This window comes from Oncorhynchus keta, chromosome 12, assembly GCF_023373465.1.
Source record: "Oncorhynchus keta strain PuntledgeMale-10-30-2019 chromosome 12, Oket_V2, whole genome shotgun sequence".
Taxonomy (NCBI): Eukaryota; Metazoa; Chordata; class Actinopteri; order Salmoniformes; family Salmonidae; genus Oncorhynchus; species Oncorhynchus keta.
Window position 1 is genome coordinate 26,936,886 of NC_068432.1, and position 14,161 is coordinate 26,951,046.

General features: G+C 42.8%; 1 protein-coding gene across 5 annotated transcripts in view; it reads right to left on the reverse strand.

Moving 5' to 3' along the window:
* LOC118391188 (glycerophosphodiester phosphodiesterase domain-containing protein 5-like) overlaps positions 1-14,161 on the reverse strand; it is a 62,098-nt gene that overhangs the window by 5,831 nt on the left and 42,106 nt on the right. For all 5 annotated transcript variants that reach the window (XM_052457919.1, XM_035782307.2, XM_035782305.2 and 2 more), the window contains 13 exons: positions 13,875-13,978; positions 13,574-13,667; positions 13,404-13,463; positions 13,196-13,294; positions 13,008-13,101; positions 12,660-12,805; positions 11,149-11,231; positions 10,623-10,773; positions 10,232-10,453; positions 9,966-10,111; positions 9,638-9,785; positions 980-1,062; positions 41-153 (listed from right to left, as the gene is read on the reverse strand). In XM_052457919.1, coding sequence (XP_052313879.1) covers positions 41-153; positions 980-1,062; positions 9,638-9,785; positions 9,966-10,111; positions 10,232-10,453; positions 10,623-10,773; positions 11,149-11,231; positions 12,660-12,805; positions 13,008-13,101; positions 13,196-13,294; positions 13,404-13,463; positions 13,574-13,667; positions 13,875-13,978 — 1,543 coding nt within the window. The remainder of the gene's footprint in view (positions 1-40; positions 154-979; positions 1,063-9,637; positions 9,786-9,965; positions 10,112-10,231; positions 10,454-10,622; positions 10,774-11,148; positions 11,232-12,659; positions 12,806-13,007; positions 13,102-13,195; positions 13,295-13,403; positions 13,464-13,573; positions 13,668-13,874; positions 13,979-14,161) is intronic.

Genomic DNA, 14,161 nt, shown 5'->3' on the forward strand with positions numbered 1-14,161 from the left:
GGCAACACACATTTTTTCCCCTTTTCCTGTGTTTTGGTACCTGAGAATATGAGCTTCTCCTTCATGATGTTGACATCCCGGCTGGGCCTGCGCGCCACAGCACTCAGCATGATCTGCTCTGGATTGTAGTTCTGCATGCCACTCATCCTCCACCTGGTGCAGCACAGAGACGCACAGCACCGTCAGACACACCGTTAGAATCAGTGGAGGCTGCTGAGGGGTGGGCAGCTCATAATAATGGCTGAAATGGAGTCAACGGAGTGGTATCAACCACATGGAAACCATGTTTTTGACGTGTTTGATACAGTTCCGTTGACTAGATTCCAGCCATTATTAAGAGCTGTCCTTCAGCAGCCTCTACTTGTTAGAATTGATAAAACATTGATAATTGATGAATACATTAAGACAAATGAAACCTATAGTGTTCACCGAGTTCATGAACATTAGAGCCACACGAGAAGCTCAAGGATAGAAGACAGATAAGACAGAAAACAAGGAAGCAACATGAGCCAGTGAAGTCACCTTAGTTACCTGATCACATGATAGCTGACAGACGCCAGAGTGCAGCAGAGAAACGTAGCATGCAGATCAGGCAGAACAAAGGACAAACAAGGCAAAGAGAGAGGAAGGAGGAAGGGACAAGTGAGAGATAGTGAGAAGGAGAGGAATGGAAAGACAGTGATGAGGAGAAGAATGAGAGAGTCAACAAAGAGAACGCGAGAGAGCAGAAAGGCAGGGCAGTGAAAGGGAAAGAGCAGAAGAGTCAGTTGAGAAGCAGAAGGCTATGTAGCACAAACCTCATCACAGAGATCAAAGTAGACTCAGACCTCTACAACTACACAACAGTTAAACTTTTACAGTGAAGCAGACATAGTATTAATGCAGTGTAAAGTATGCTGCAAATATACAACTGCTCATAGCAAAATGAGAAGGAAATCAAGTTTGATAATAGAATCTCAATAAAACAATGGGTACCTACTTTTGAAAGATGAATATTCCTATAACTATGGCGATGGAGACTAGATCGGAGGTGATCCAGACCAAGCAGTATTTATCTGGGCTCTGGAACAACAAGACAGCCAATGAGAACCAACATCCTCCACCACTAGATGGAAGCATAACCACACAAACATACAGTACGTCTCAGTGCCTCTCATACATTTCTTTTTGCAGAAGGAGCTCTATTTTGGTGGCGACTGGTAAATTCTAATGCCTGAATTCCATACTTTTTTGAGTTTACCTCCCAGATTAGAAAAATGTGTTGTAATATTATTTTATTTTTTATTTTACTAGGCAAGTCAGATAAGAACAAATTCTTATTTTCAATGACGGCCTAGGAACAGTGGGTTAACTGCCTGTTCAGGGGCAGAACGACAGATTTTGTACGTTGTCAGCTCGGGGATTTGAACTTGCAACCTTTCGGTTACTAGTCCAATATCCAATATCTCTTGAGATTAGTTTTATTTACAGTTTTACTGCAAGATATTAATTGCCACAATGTTTGTCTGAAAATTATGTATTTTATTAAAACAGAAAAATTCATTAAATAGCTCACAATTATATTGAAAAATAAATTGAAGGTTTTGTTTTTCCAGGTTTCTATTTTTATTTTTTATTAGAAAAACCATAAAAATGGATGCTCTAAATCCACAACAATGCTTAAACCATATTTTGAAGTCTGGGAAAAATCAAATGAATTTTAAACATGATGCATATAATCATGATATAATTCTTCCAGGTAAGCATAGGCTACTTTGTAGTTAACATTAAATTGACAAGCTTTTTGGGAAAGTCTTTCATCTACCAGAAGACTGTTTTCATTAGCATCATTGCTAACGTCGACACAGAGTGGTATTCTTGTTGCTTCTTTAGAACGTTGCAGGAAATTCAAAATCACTCATGCATTCTGTTCATGTCTTATGATAAACCTGGGCAAACTAATACATTTTCAATACATTTAGTTGATTCACTACTAAGGTCAATACATATTTGAAAATTGTTCAATTCTGTTTTAATGCCTGTATTCCGTGAGGGCCTGAATGATCATATTTGGACTAGAATGAGGCTCTCCAATACCTATTGTTCCTGCAGTGGTGATTCACTATCTTCATCAAATTATTCAATAAATAATCTGCAGACAATCGGCAAAAAGCCTAGGCCTACCAGTAGCCTATGCAAATTAGAGAGCCAAATGAAAGCTTCTCTTTAACCAATGCGATTCATTAGGCTGCACTCACTACCTATGTTTCCATTAACTTGTCCAGTGATTTATTTTTTACATGTAGAAAGTTTGCATAGAAAATAGATACAACAATTGCCTGCTTGGCTGTGTTTCCATGTAACTATCATGTGTTGATAAAAACAGCTGGATGTAATGATGTCATACCAAAAACCAACAGTATTGAATAAAAATGAAGTGGTTGAAGTGTTTCCATTACCCAATTAGGCAAACTGCTCATTAATAAGGGACAGATCTAAATGTACTTTTCCCCAACGTAAAAAACATTTTCACATGACCCTCCCCTTGAACGAAGGCACCGGAGGAGATGGCTGCCGTTTTACGGGCTCCTAACCAATTGTGTGTGTTTTTGCACGTTATTTGTAATTATTTTGTACATAATGTTTCTTCCACCTTCTCTTATCAACGAAAAGAGCATCTGGATATCAGGACAACGATTACTCGCCTCGTACTGGACGAAGATTTTTTCTTTAACAAGTCGAACACAAAGGATTTATTTCAGACACCCGACAAGGCCCAAACCCCCGTCATTGGCATGCATAAGAGACAGAGACATCGGGGACGTAGGTCATGGTTCTTTGTAAGGATCCGATTGCAAGTGAGTACTACCATCAGTCCTATTAGCCAATGTGCAACCATCATCATCAACAAAATGGATGAGCTCCGATCAAGACTATCCTACCAATGGGACATAAAAAACGGTAATATCTTATGTTTCACCGAGTCGTGGCTGAATGACGTTATGAATAACATACAGCTGGCTGGGTTTTCGGTCCATCGACAAGATAGAACAGCTGCCTCCGTTAAGACAAGGGGTGGTCTGTGTCTATTTGTAAAAAAACAGCTGGTGCACAAAATCTAATATTAAGGAAGTCTCAAGGTTTTGCTCACCTGAGGTAGAGTATCTCATGATAAGCTGTAGACCACACTATTTACCAGGAGAGTTTTCATCTATAATTTTCATTTTTTTATTTACCTTTATTTAACCAGGCAAGTCAGTTAAGAACACATTCTTATTTGTGTCTATTTGTAAAAAAAACAGCTGGTGCACAAAATCTAATATTAAGGAAGTCTCAAGGTTTTGCTCACCTGAGGTAGAGTATCTCATGATAAGCTGTAGACCACACTATTTAACAACAGATTTGTACCTTGTCGGCTCAGGGGTTTGAACTCGCAACCTTTCGGTTACTAGTCCAACGCTCTAACCACTAGGCTACCCTGCCACCCTGTCTATTTACCAGCACAAGCTGATGCTGGCACTAAGAATGCACTCAACGAGCTGAATAAGGCCAAAAGAAAACAAGAAAATACTCATCCAGAGGCGGCACTCCTAGTGGCCAGGGACTTTAATTAATGCAGGGAAACTTAAATCCGTTTTACCTCATTTCTACCTATGTTACATGTGCAACCAGAGGAATAAAACTCGAGGCCACCTTTACTCCACACACAGAGATGCGTACAAAGCTCACTCTCACCCTCCATTTAACAAATCTGACCATAACTATATACTCCTGATTCCTGCTTACAAGCAAAACCTAAAGCAGGAAGTACCAGTGACTCGCTCAATAAGGAAGTGGTCAGATGACACAGATTTTTATTTATTTGTTATTTTACCAGGTAAGTTGACTGAGAACACATTCTCATCTACAGCAACAACCTGGGGAATAGTTACAGGGGAGAGGAGGGGGATGAATGAGCCAGTTGTAAACTGGGGATTATTAGGTGACTGTAAAGGTATGAGGGGAATATTGGGAATTTATCCAGGACACCAGGGTTAACACCCCTACTCTCACAACAAGTGCCATGAGATCTTTAATGACCTCAGAGAGTCAGGACACCTGTTTAACATCCCATCCAAAAGACAGCACCCTACACAGGGCAGTGCCCTGGGGTATTGGAATATTTTTTAGACCAGAGGAAAGAGTGCCTCCTACTGGCCCTCCAACACCACTTCCAGCAGCACCTGGTCTCCCATCCAGGGACTGACCAGGACGAACCCTGCTTAGCTTCAGAAACAAGCCAGCAGTGGTATGCAGGGTGGTATGCTGCTGGTTAAATGCTAAGCTACAAGTTTTGCAAGTACTATATGTTATTGGATTCTTATTCTTCCGATGGCATTGAGGAGTACACCACATCAGTTACTGGATTCACCAATAAGTGCATCGATGACGTCATCCCCACAGTGACCATATGTACATACCCCAACCAGAATCCATGTATTACAGGCAACATCTGCACTGAGCTTAAGGGTAGAGCCGCCTCTTTCAAGGAGCGGGACTCTAATTGGGACGCTTATAAGAAATCCCCCTATGCCCTCAGATGAACCATCAAACAGGCAAAGCGTGAATACAGGACTATGTTTGAATAGTACAACACCGGCTCCAACACTCGTTGGGTGTTGCAGGGCTTGCAAACTATTAGGGAAGTACAGTCACAAGCTGCCCAGTGAAGCGAGTCTACCAGACAAGCTAAATAATTGCTATGCTTGCTTCGAGGCAAGCAACACTGAAGCATGCATGAGAGCATCAGCTGTTCCGGACGACTGTTTGATCACGCTCTCAATAGCCGATGTGAGTAAGATCTTTAAACAGGTAAACTTTCACAAGGACGCAGGGCCAAATGGATTAACAGGATGTGTACTCTGAGCATGCACTGACCTACTGGCAAGTGTCCTCACTCATATTTATAACCAGTCCCTGACCAATTCTGTAATACCAACATGTTTCAAACAAACCACCATAGTCCCTGTGCACAAGAACACCAAGGTAACCTGCCTAAATTACTACTGAGCCATAGCACTCACGTCTGTCGCCATAAAGTGCCATGAAAGGCTGGTCATGGCACACATCAACACCATTATCCCAGAGACCCTAGACCCACTCCATTTTGCATACTGTCCCAACAGATCCACAGATGATTCAATCTGTATTGCACGCTAGACTGCCCATTCACACTTGGACAAAAGGAACACCTATGTGAGAATGCTATTCATTGACTACAGCTCAGCGTTCAACACCATAGTGCCCACAAAGCTCATCACTAAGCTAAGGACACTGGGACTAAACATCTCCTTCTGCAACTAGTTCCTGGACCTCCTGACGGGCCGCCCCCAGGTGGTATGGGAAGGTAACAACACATTTGCCATGCTGATCCTCAACATGAGGGCCCCTCAGGGGTGCGTGCTCAGTCCCCTGCTGTACTCCATGTTCAACAATGACTGGAAGGTCAAGCAACTCCATCAACATCATTAAGTTTGCCAACAATACAACAGTGGTAGGCCTGATCACAGAACACAATGAGACAGGCTATAATAGGGAGGAGGTCAGAGACCTTGCAGTGTGGTGCCTTGATAACAACCTCTCCCTCAATGTGATCAAGACAAAGGACATGATTGTGGATTACAGGAAAAGGAGGACAGAAAACACACCCATTCTCATCAACAGGGCTGTAGTGGTGCAGGTTGAGAGCTTCAAGTTCCTTGGTGTACACATCACCAATAAACTATCATGGTCCAAACACACCAAGACAGTTGTGAAGAGGGCACGACAATGCCTTTTCCCCTCAGGAGCCTGAAATGGGTCCTCAGAACCTCAAAATGTTATGCATTTAGACTGGTTGCATCACCGCCTGGTATGGCAACTGCTCGGCCTACAGAGGGTAGGGCGTACGGCCCAGTACATCACTGGGGCCAAGCTTCCTACCATCCAGGACCTCTTCACCAGGCGGTGTCAGAGGAAGGCCCTAAAAATTGCCAAAGACTCCAGCCACCCTAGTCATAGACTGTTCAATATGCTACCGCATGGCAAGTGGTACTGGAGCGCCAAGTCTAGGTCCAAAATGCTTTTCTTTCTTAACAGCTTCTACCCCCAAGCCATAAGACTCCTGAACAGCTAATCAAATGGCTACCCGGACTATTTGCATTGCCCCCCCCACCCTCTTCCACGCTGCTGCTACTCTCTGTTATTATCTATGCAAAGTCACTTTAATAACCTACAGTGCCTTGCGAAAGTATTCGGCCCCCTTGAACTTTGCGACCTTTTGCCACATTTCAGGCTTCAAACATAAAGATATAAAACTGTATTTTTTTGTGAAGAATCAACAACAAGTGGGACACAATCATGAAGTGGAACGACATTTATTGGATATTTCAAACTTTTTTAACAAATCAAAAACTGAAAAATTGGCCGTGCAAAATTATTTAGCCCCCTTAAGTTAATACTTTGTAGCGCCACCTTTTGCTGTGATTACAGCTGTAAGTCGCTTGGGGTATGTCTCTATCAGTTTTGTACATCGAGAGACTGAAATTTTTTCCCATTCCTCTCTGCAAAACCGCTCGAGGTCAGTGAGGTTGGATGGAGAGCATTTGTGAACAGCAGTTTTCAGTTCTTTCCACAGATTCTCGATTGGATTCAGGTCTGGACTTTGACTTGGCCATTCTAACACCTGGATATGTTTATTTTTGAACCATTCCATTGTAGATTTTGCTTTATGTTTTGGATCATTGTCTTGTTGGAAGACAAAAATCTCCGTCCCAGTCTCAGGTCTTTTGCAGACTCCATCAGGTTTTCTTCCAGAACGGTCCTGTATTTGGCTCCATCCATCTTCCCATCAATTTTAACCATCTTCCCTGTCCCTGCTGAAGAAAAGCAGGCCCAAACCATGATGCTGCCACCACCATGTTTGACAGTGGGGATGGTGTGTTCAGGGTGATGAGCTGTGTTGCTTTTACGCCAAACATAATGTTTTGCCAAAAAGTTCAATTTTGGTTTCATCTGACCAGAGCACCTTCTTCCACATGTTTGGTGTGTCTCCCAGGTGGCTTGTGGCAAACTTTAAACAACACTTTTTATGGATATCTTTAAGAAATGGCTTTCTTCTTGCCACTCTTCCATGAAGGCCAGATTTGTGCAATATACGACTGATTGTTGTCCTATGGACAGAGTCTCCCACCTCAGCTGTAGATCTCTGCAGTTCATCCAGAGTGATCATGGGCCACTTGGCTGCATCTCTGATCAGTCTTCTCCTTGTATGAGCTGAAAGTTTAGAGGGACGGCCAGGTCTTGGTAGATTTGCAGTGGTCTGATACTCCTTCCATTTCAATATTATCGCTTGCACAGTGCTCCTTGGGATGTTTAATGCTTGGGAAATCTTTTTGTATCCAAATCCGGCTTTAAACTTCTTCACAACAGTATCTCGGACCTGCCTGGTGTGTTCCTTGTTCTTCATGATGCTCTCTGCGCTTTTAACGGACCTCTGAGACTATCACAGTGCAGGTGCATTTATACGGAGACTTGATTACACACAGGTGGATTGTATTTATCATCATTCGTCATTTAGGTCAACATTGGATCATTCAGAGATCCTCACTGAACTTCTGGAGAGAGTTTGCTGCACTGAAAGTAAAGGGGCTGAATAATTTTGCACGGCCAATTTTTCAGTTTTTGATTTGTTAAAAAAGTTTGAAATATCCAATAAATGTCGTTCCACTTCATGATTGTGTCCCACTTGTTGTTGATTAATCACAAAAAAATACAGTTTTATATCTTTATGTTTGAAGCCTGAAATGTGGCAAAAGGTCGCAAAGTTCAAGGGGGCCGAATACTTTCGCAAGGCACTGTACATGTACATATTACCTCAATTACCTCCACACATGTGCCCTGGCACATTGACTCTGTAACGGTACCCCTTATATATAGCTCTGCTATTGTTATTTACTGCTGCTCTTTAATTATTTGTTATTCTTATCTCTTAGTTTTTCTTGTGGTATTTTCTTAAAACTTCATTGTTGGTTAAGGGCTTGTAAGTAAGCATTTCACTGTAATGTCTACACCTGTTGTATTTGGCACATGTGACAAATCAAACTTGATTTGATGCTACATGCTTGGCACACCTGTATTTGGGGCGTTTCGCAAATTCTTCTGTGCAGATCCGCTCAAGCTCTGTCAGTTTGGATGGAGAGCTTTGCGGCACAGCTATTTTCAGGTGTCTCCAGAGACAATTAAATGGGTTCAAATCCATGCTCTGGCTGGGCCACTCAAGGACATTCAGAGACTTGTCCCAAAGCCACTCCTGCATTGTCTTGGCTGTGTGCTTTGGGTCGTTGTCCTGTTGGAGCGCTGAGTTCCTGAGCGCCTTGGAGCAGGTTTTCATCAAGGATCTCTTTGTACTTTGCTCCTTTCATCTTTTCCTCGATCCTGACTAGTCTCCTAGTCCCTGCCGCTGAAAAGCATCCCCACAGCTTGATTCTGCCACCACCATGCTTCACCGTAGGGATGGTGCCAGGTTTCCTCCAGACGTGATGCTTGGCATTCAGGCCAGAGAACCTTGTTTATCTTGGCCTGATAGTCGGTTATATCATGTGCCTTTTACTGAGGAGTGGCCCCTTTACCATAAAGGCCTGATTGGTGGAGTGCTGCAGAGATGGTTGTCCTTCTGGAAGGTTCTCCCATCTCCACAGAGGAACTCTGGAGCTCTGTCAGAGTGACCATCGGGTTCTTGGTCACCTCCCTGACCAAGGCTCTTCTCTCCCGATTGCTCAGTTTGGTCAGGCAGTTAGCTCTACGAAGTTTATTGATGGTTCCAAACTTCTTCCATTTAAGAATGATGGAGGCCAAGGGGTTTTTTTTCGGGGGGGATTTCTTGGGGATTTTTTTTGGTACACTTCTCCAGATCTGTGCCTTGACACAATCCTGTCTCTGAGCTCTACGGACAATTCCTTCGACCCCATGGCTTGATTTTTGCTCTGACATGCACTGTCAACCGTGGGACCTTATATAGACAGGTGTGTGCCTTTACAAATCATGTCCAAACAATTGAATTTACCACAGGTGGACTCCAATCAAGTTGCAGAAACATCTTGAGGATGATCAATGGAAACATGATGCACCTGAGCACAATTTCGAGTCTCAAAGCAAAGGGTCTGAAAAGTTATGTAAATAAGGTTTTTACATTTTGAATACATTTGCAAAAATGTCTAAAAACCTGTTTTTGCTTTGTAATTATGGGGTAGTGTGTAGATTGATGAGGGGAAAAAAAGATTTAACCAATTTTAGAATATAACTGTAATGTAACAACATTTTCTACATTGCAAAATAATAGCGAAGACATCAAATCTATGAAATAACAGATACGAAAACAGGTTATAGCCAAAAGAATCAAGGCGAAGGGTGGCTACTTTGAAGAATCTCAAATATGAAATATATTTTGATTTGTTTAGCACTTTTTTGGTTACTACATGATTCCATATATGTTATTTCATAGTTTTGATGTCTTCACTATTATTTTGCAATGTAGAAAATGTTAATACATTACAGCTATATTCTAAAATTGATCAAATATTTTTTCCCCCTTCATCAACATAGAAAACAGTAAAAATAAAGAAAAGGCAGAGCTGCTTACCATAAGCCAGATGGGGTAAGGCACCTTGCGGAGGACCTGAGGGGTGTCAGAGGAGACCGAAGACACCCCGCTGCACCACAGCACTGAGTAAAGCCACGGCTCATTCACCGGGTACACCGTCACACTCATGTTGTTTGCCAAGAAGTCCCTACAAAGACAAATAGTTATTGGAAATGCTGGCCTGTGAGTAATACAGGGTGAGGATTTAGATAACATTTGTGGACCTACCAGATAAGATTCTTGGGGCATGTCCGGTTAAGATTGTGGAAGATCACAGCATGTGAAGGGTTAGGGTTAGTGTTTGAGAGTAACAGTAGGTATGTCTTACTGAATGTCCTTGTTGCTGGCCTGTGAGTAGCGCAGGGTCAGGCTGCTGATGCCTCTGTGTCTGAGCTCCTCCACTGACAGCTTCTCCAAGGAGGTCTGCTGCAGCCCCCTGACACGGCCCCTGTCTGTGTCCGGGGTCCATGTCACCTAAAGAGCAATAGGGCACAAGACTCAGGGTAAGAGACTGGACCTGCTTTTTGATTCACACTTTTCTACCAATATTACTAATAAGGATTCAGTGAGACCCATAAACAGAGTCCTTCTCACTCTCTTCTGTGATATCCCAGACCTCTGGACGGCCCACAGGGTGTCCATGATCCAGGTCTTGTAGTGTGGGTGTTCTGGGGGAGGTCTGCGGAGATACAACAGGGCTGACCGGTTGGCCCTGGCAGCCAGACGCAACATCTCTACCAGGCTACACACTGTCAGGTTCCGTATCCGGTTCCGGTCCCTCCCTGTCAGAGACCCAACAGTCCAGAAGGGGTCGTTCTGGAGAGACAGAGAGGGTATTTATTTTATGAGGTGATGCAAAAAAAGATACATTCTAAAATTGTCTCTGTGAAGGGAGAGGGAGAGGTAGACTAGAGAAGGGAGAGACAAAGAAAAAAAGCAATGCAAGGAGAAAGAGAGTGTCAGAGAGAGAGAGAGAGAGAGAGACCTCCAAAAACCACTGCCCCGCATTGAGAGAGCGAATCTCTGTCCAGTTGAAGAGAGAGGCGTCCTTGTGCTGCCTGTCTGGAAAGACCTTGGCGATGTCAGTGGTCCTTTTCAAGGTGCGGTCTCGCATCAGGAAAGGCACCCCGTCCAGACTGGAGGGGAGAGGTGGGACCGCAGACTTACATCACTGAACCAGCAACATATGTCATTCACACTTATGTCACTGCTTTCATAAATAAAGAATATGTTTCTGTGGCAATGTAAGGGAAAAAAAGAGCCTGTAATAAAAGGCCTATAATGCATTGAAAATGAATGGATGTGAGATTAAAATGGTCTTAAAACATGTTAACTATATCAAAGGCAGCGACAGAATGGGGCTCTTTAGATTTGCTCTATAACCATTTAAACCCTGAGATTGTTGCTATTGATTAGTTCCCAGTCTACTGTAAAGAACTCATTGCTCCAAACATTGAGGTGGTAGGGTGGGGTGGGGTAAGGTTATTGGCTGGTCGAGTATGGTTGGTTACCTGACGGTGACGTCGGCCTCCAAGGAGCTAACCCCCTGCTGCAGAGCCTTGTTGAAGGACATCAGGGTGTTCTCTGGAGCCAGCTACAGCACAGGACACAGACAGAGGGACAGCCTTAGAGAGGTATAATGGGTTGTTAGAATCTGATGGTGGTCATTTGATCTAGTGGTGGGTGGCATTATTATTTCACTATTTTAATAAATAGGTAAAAGGTCAGCAAAAGAGGTAATTGTATGTGCGGGAGTTCTCTTTTATCATAAGCTTTTTAAACGTTGTACAAATGGTGTGGTTGGTGAAACCTGTAAAAAAGCCATTGATCTTTCTAGCAAGTGGATAACAGAGAGGCATTTACAGCAGTACACCTCTGACATCATCATTTCAATGAAATGAATCCTCGCTCTCTGTGAAAAAGACAGGTATCTACACCACAACTCAAACCTACTACAGCCGTACAATGTTAGACATACTAATCCACTTCTGAATATATTGATCCTTTGATTTCTCCTGAGGGAAGAGGTCCTTGTCTGAGTTTGTAGAATAAAGCCCATCGAAAGACAGAATAATGAATCTGTCTTGTCCTTTGGGAAGCAGCTTTCAGGCACTGGTCTCCTTCCACAGACAGCTACCATATTACCCACAGCAGGAGTCAATAGAGGCAAGCCCTGACGGGTTGAAAGTGTGTGTTTGTGTTTTTGTGTTTGTGGAGTGTGTGTTTGTGATTTGAAGGCAGGTAGACAGGCAGAGTGTGTGTCTGGGCTACAGTGTGAGTGTGTATTTGTTTAAAGCAAGTGGTCTGGAACAATGTTTACTTACCCAGCTGCTTCGGGACAGGACATTTTATTGTGTTCCCTACCAACAGTAGAAAACAAACCAAACATCTACAATCCTAACAAATATGCTCTCGATCAATGAACCTACTGCTACTCCGTTGGGGGAGGGGGGCAACATATGGAATTGTTTTAAGAAGGTCATACAATGGATCCTTTAGCTATTTGATCTACAATTTTAGGACTACTTTAGGTCTAAAAAATATATATACACATTTCTGATAATATATAGAATGTGTCCTTTAATAAAATACTATAGCCCATAGAAACAAATTGAATAACACATTCTTAAATCACAAAAAAGACAGTCCAAAAATAAATCACAAAAAAATAAGGTATTGAAGTGTCTGTCCTATATCTATACGTCAGGAAATATTTGTGTATAGCCTGCACTCATTACCAGGTCAAGGCAGCACAGTCAGTGCATGTCACAAAGCAGACCTGTTTGAACCTGATTGTGAACTCCACCTATCCAATGAACTGTTTCATTGTCCAGCAAGTAAATAGTGTTCGCTAATGGGGCTCTTTATTGGGGCTCCAAGACATTCAGTACATTCATTACCCTGAAGCAGAACAGCTCTCAAATTGAATGTGATTGTGAACTCCAGCCACCATTATCGCTTATACCCATTTAATAATTAATTATCTACATGAAGAGGCTAGAGAGTAGAGCCATTGCCTTACCATTGGCGCTCCCCGTCGACCAATGACGTCAGGTCGAGATTTGAGGCTGTTCTTGTCCATGATGCAGGGTGAGGAGATGGCAAGGGGAGCCATGTAGAGGGCCAGCAGGACACTCAGGTAAACCAGCAGCAATATCATGTGGAACTCTGGGAAGGAGGAAGACCACAGAGTGAGGACATTAGGTCTCACAAATTTCTGAATGCTGCTGCAGTTATTGTTCGTTATCAAACATCTTAATGGTTATAATGGTTTACAATGATATTAATTATGATGTAATGTAATATGTACAATATTGGTATTATTGGTCAGAGTTACAGTGAAAGCCAATCCTAAGCCAACAACACTTACTGGTTCTCTCTGCACGGACCACTTGTTCAGCAACTAGCCAGCCCAGCACTGTGACGGCAGCCAGAGCTCCTATGTGCAGGAAAGGCCCTGTGGACTGAATTACAACACAGGAAGACAGGAGTTTTATAACCTTGTTTACACACAAACATCTAAAAAAGATCCATAGAGAAATGGAGACAAATAGAGACCTGTAGAGATATGAGGATGATGTCCCATTCGTCCCCCCAGACGTCATCGATAGAGACCACGCCACTGACAGTGGTGATCAAGGCAGCCAACACACCAACCTGAGTTAAAAAACATAATAACAGTTTGATTTGTCCTACACATTCCTATGCAGGGCTAATAGTAATACAGTATTTATTTCCGTAGGTCAGAGTCCATTTGGAAGCCTACCTTGTGGATCCAGTAGAGGTTCAGCTGCTGTCCCAGTGAAATATGACAAAGTGCTAAAATCTGGAAACGAACAGAGCCACAATCAGGTTAGATCATACTGAAAGCTGCTGCAGCAACATGTGCTTTACTGTGTGTATAAGCATATAACCAAACATGGATAACTCACTCACCATTAAAAATGTAATGTAACTAAAGCCAACTGCGGTGGTTGCCAGAATGGGGACAGTCCCGTCCTTCCATTCCCCAGAACGGTTGTATAGTAACCTGAGGATGAGACAACGGGTGGGGAAGGTGAACCAGTGCCTTGACAAGAAGAGGATGAAACAGACAAGCCCTTCTAGGAGATATTGAAATATGCACACATTCAATTACTAATTTAAAACCCTCAAAAGAGAGAGTGCCTCTGAAGGACAGAAACAATGGTACAAACAGCTCACAGTCACTCTGGTAAGGACAAACTGCCCCACTCACCAGTTGAATTGGTTGTAGTCATTGTGGGCCTCCAACCAGAAGTAAGCCCAGAAGAGGAGCAGGGAGAAGGTGCTGCACAAGATGACGAACCATGCACACTCCCACTGGTGAACAAACAACAGACAAGAAGAAGACATTTGTGACTCGTTTCAGGAAATTAGGCATATGTCACACGTCACTACTTCACAGGAGAGTCATTTGAACGTAAACATTTTTTATCAAAATGTTTTTTGGGGGGCAGAAATGCCTTCTGGAACAAGTGAACTTTCAAGTTCCTTAATAACAAA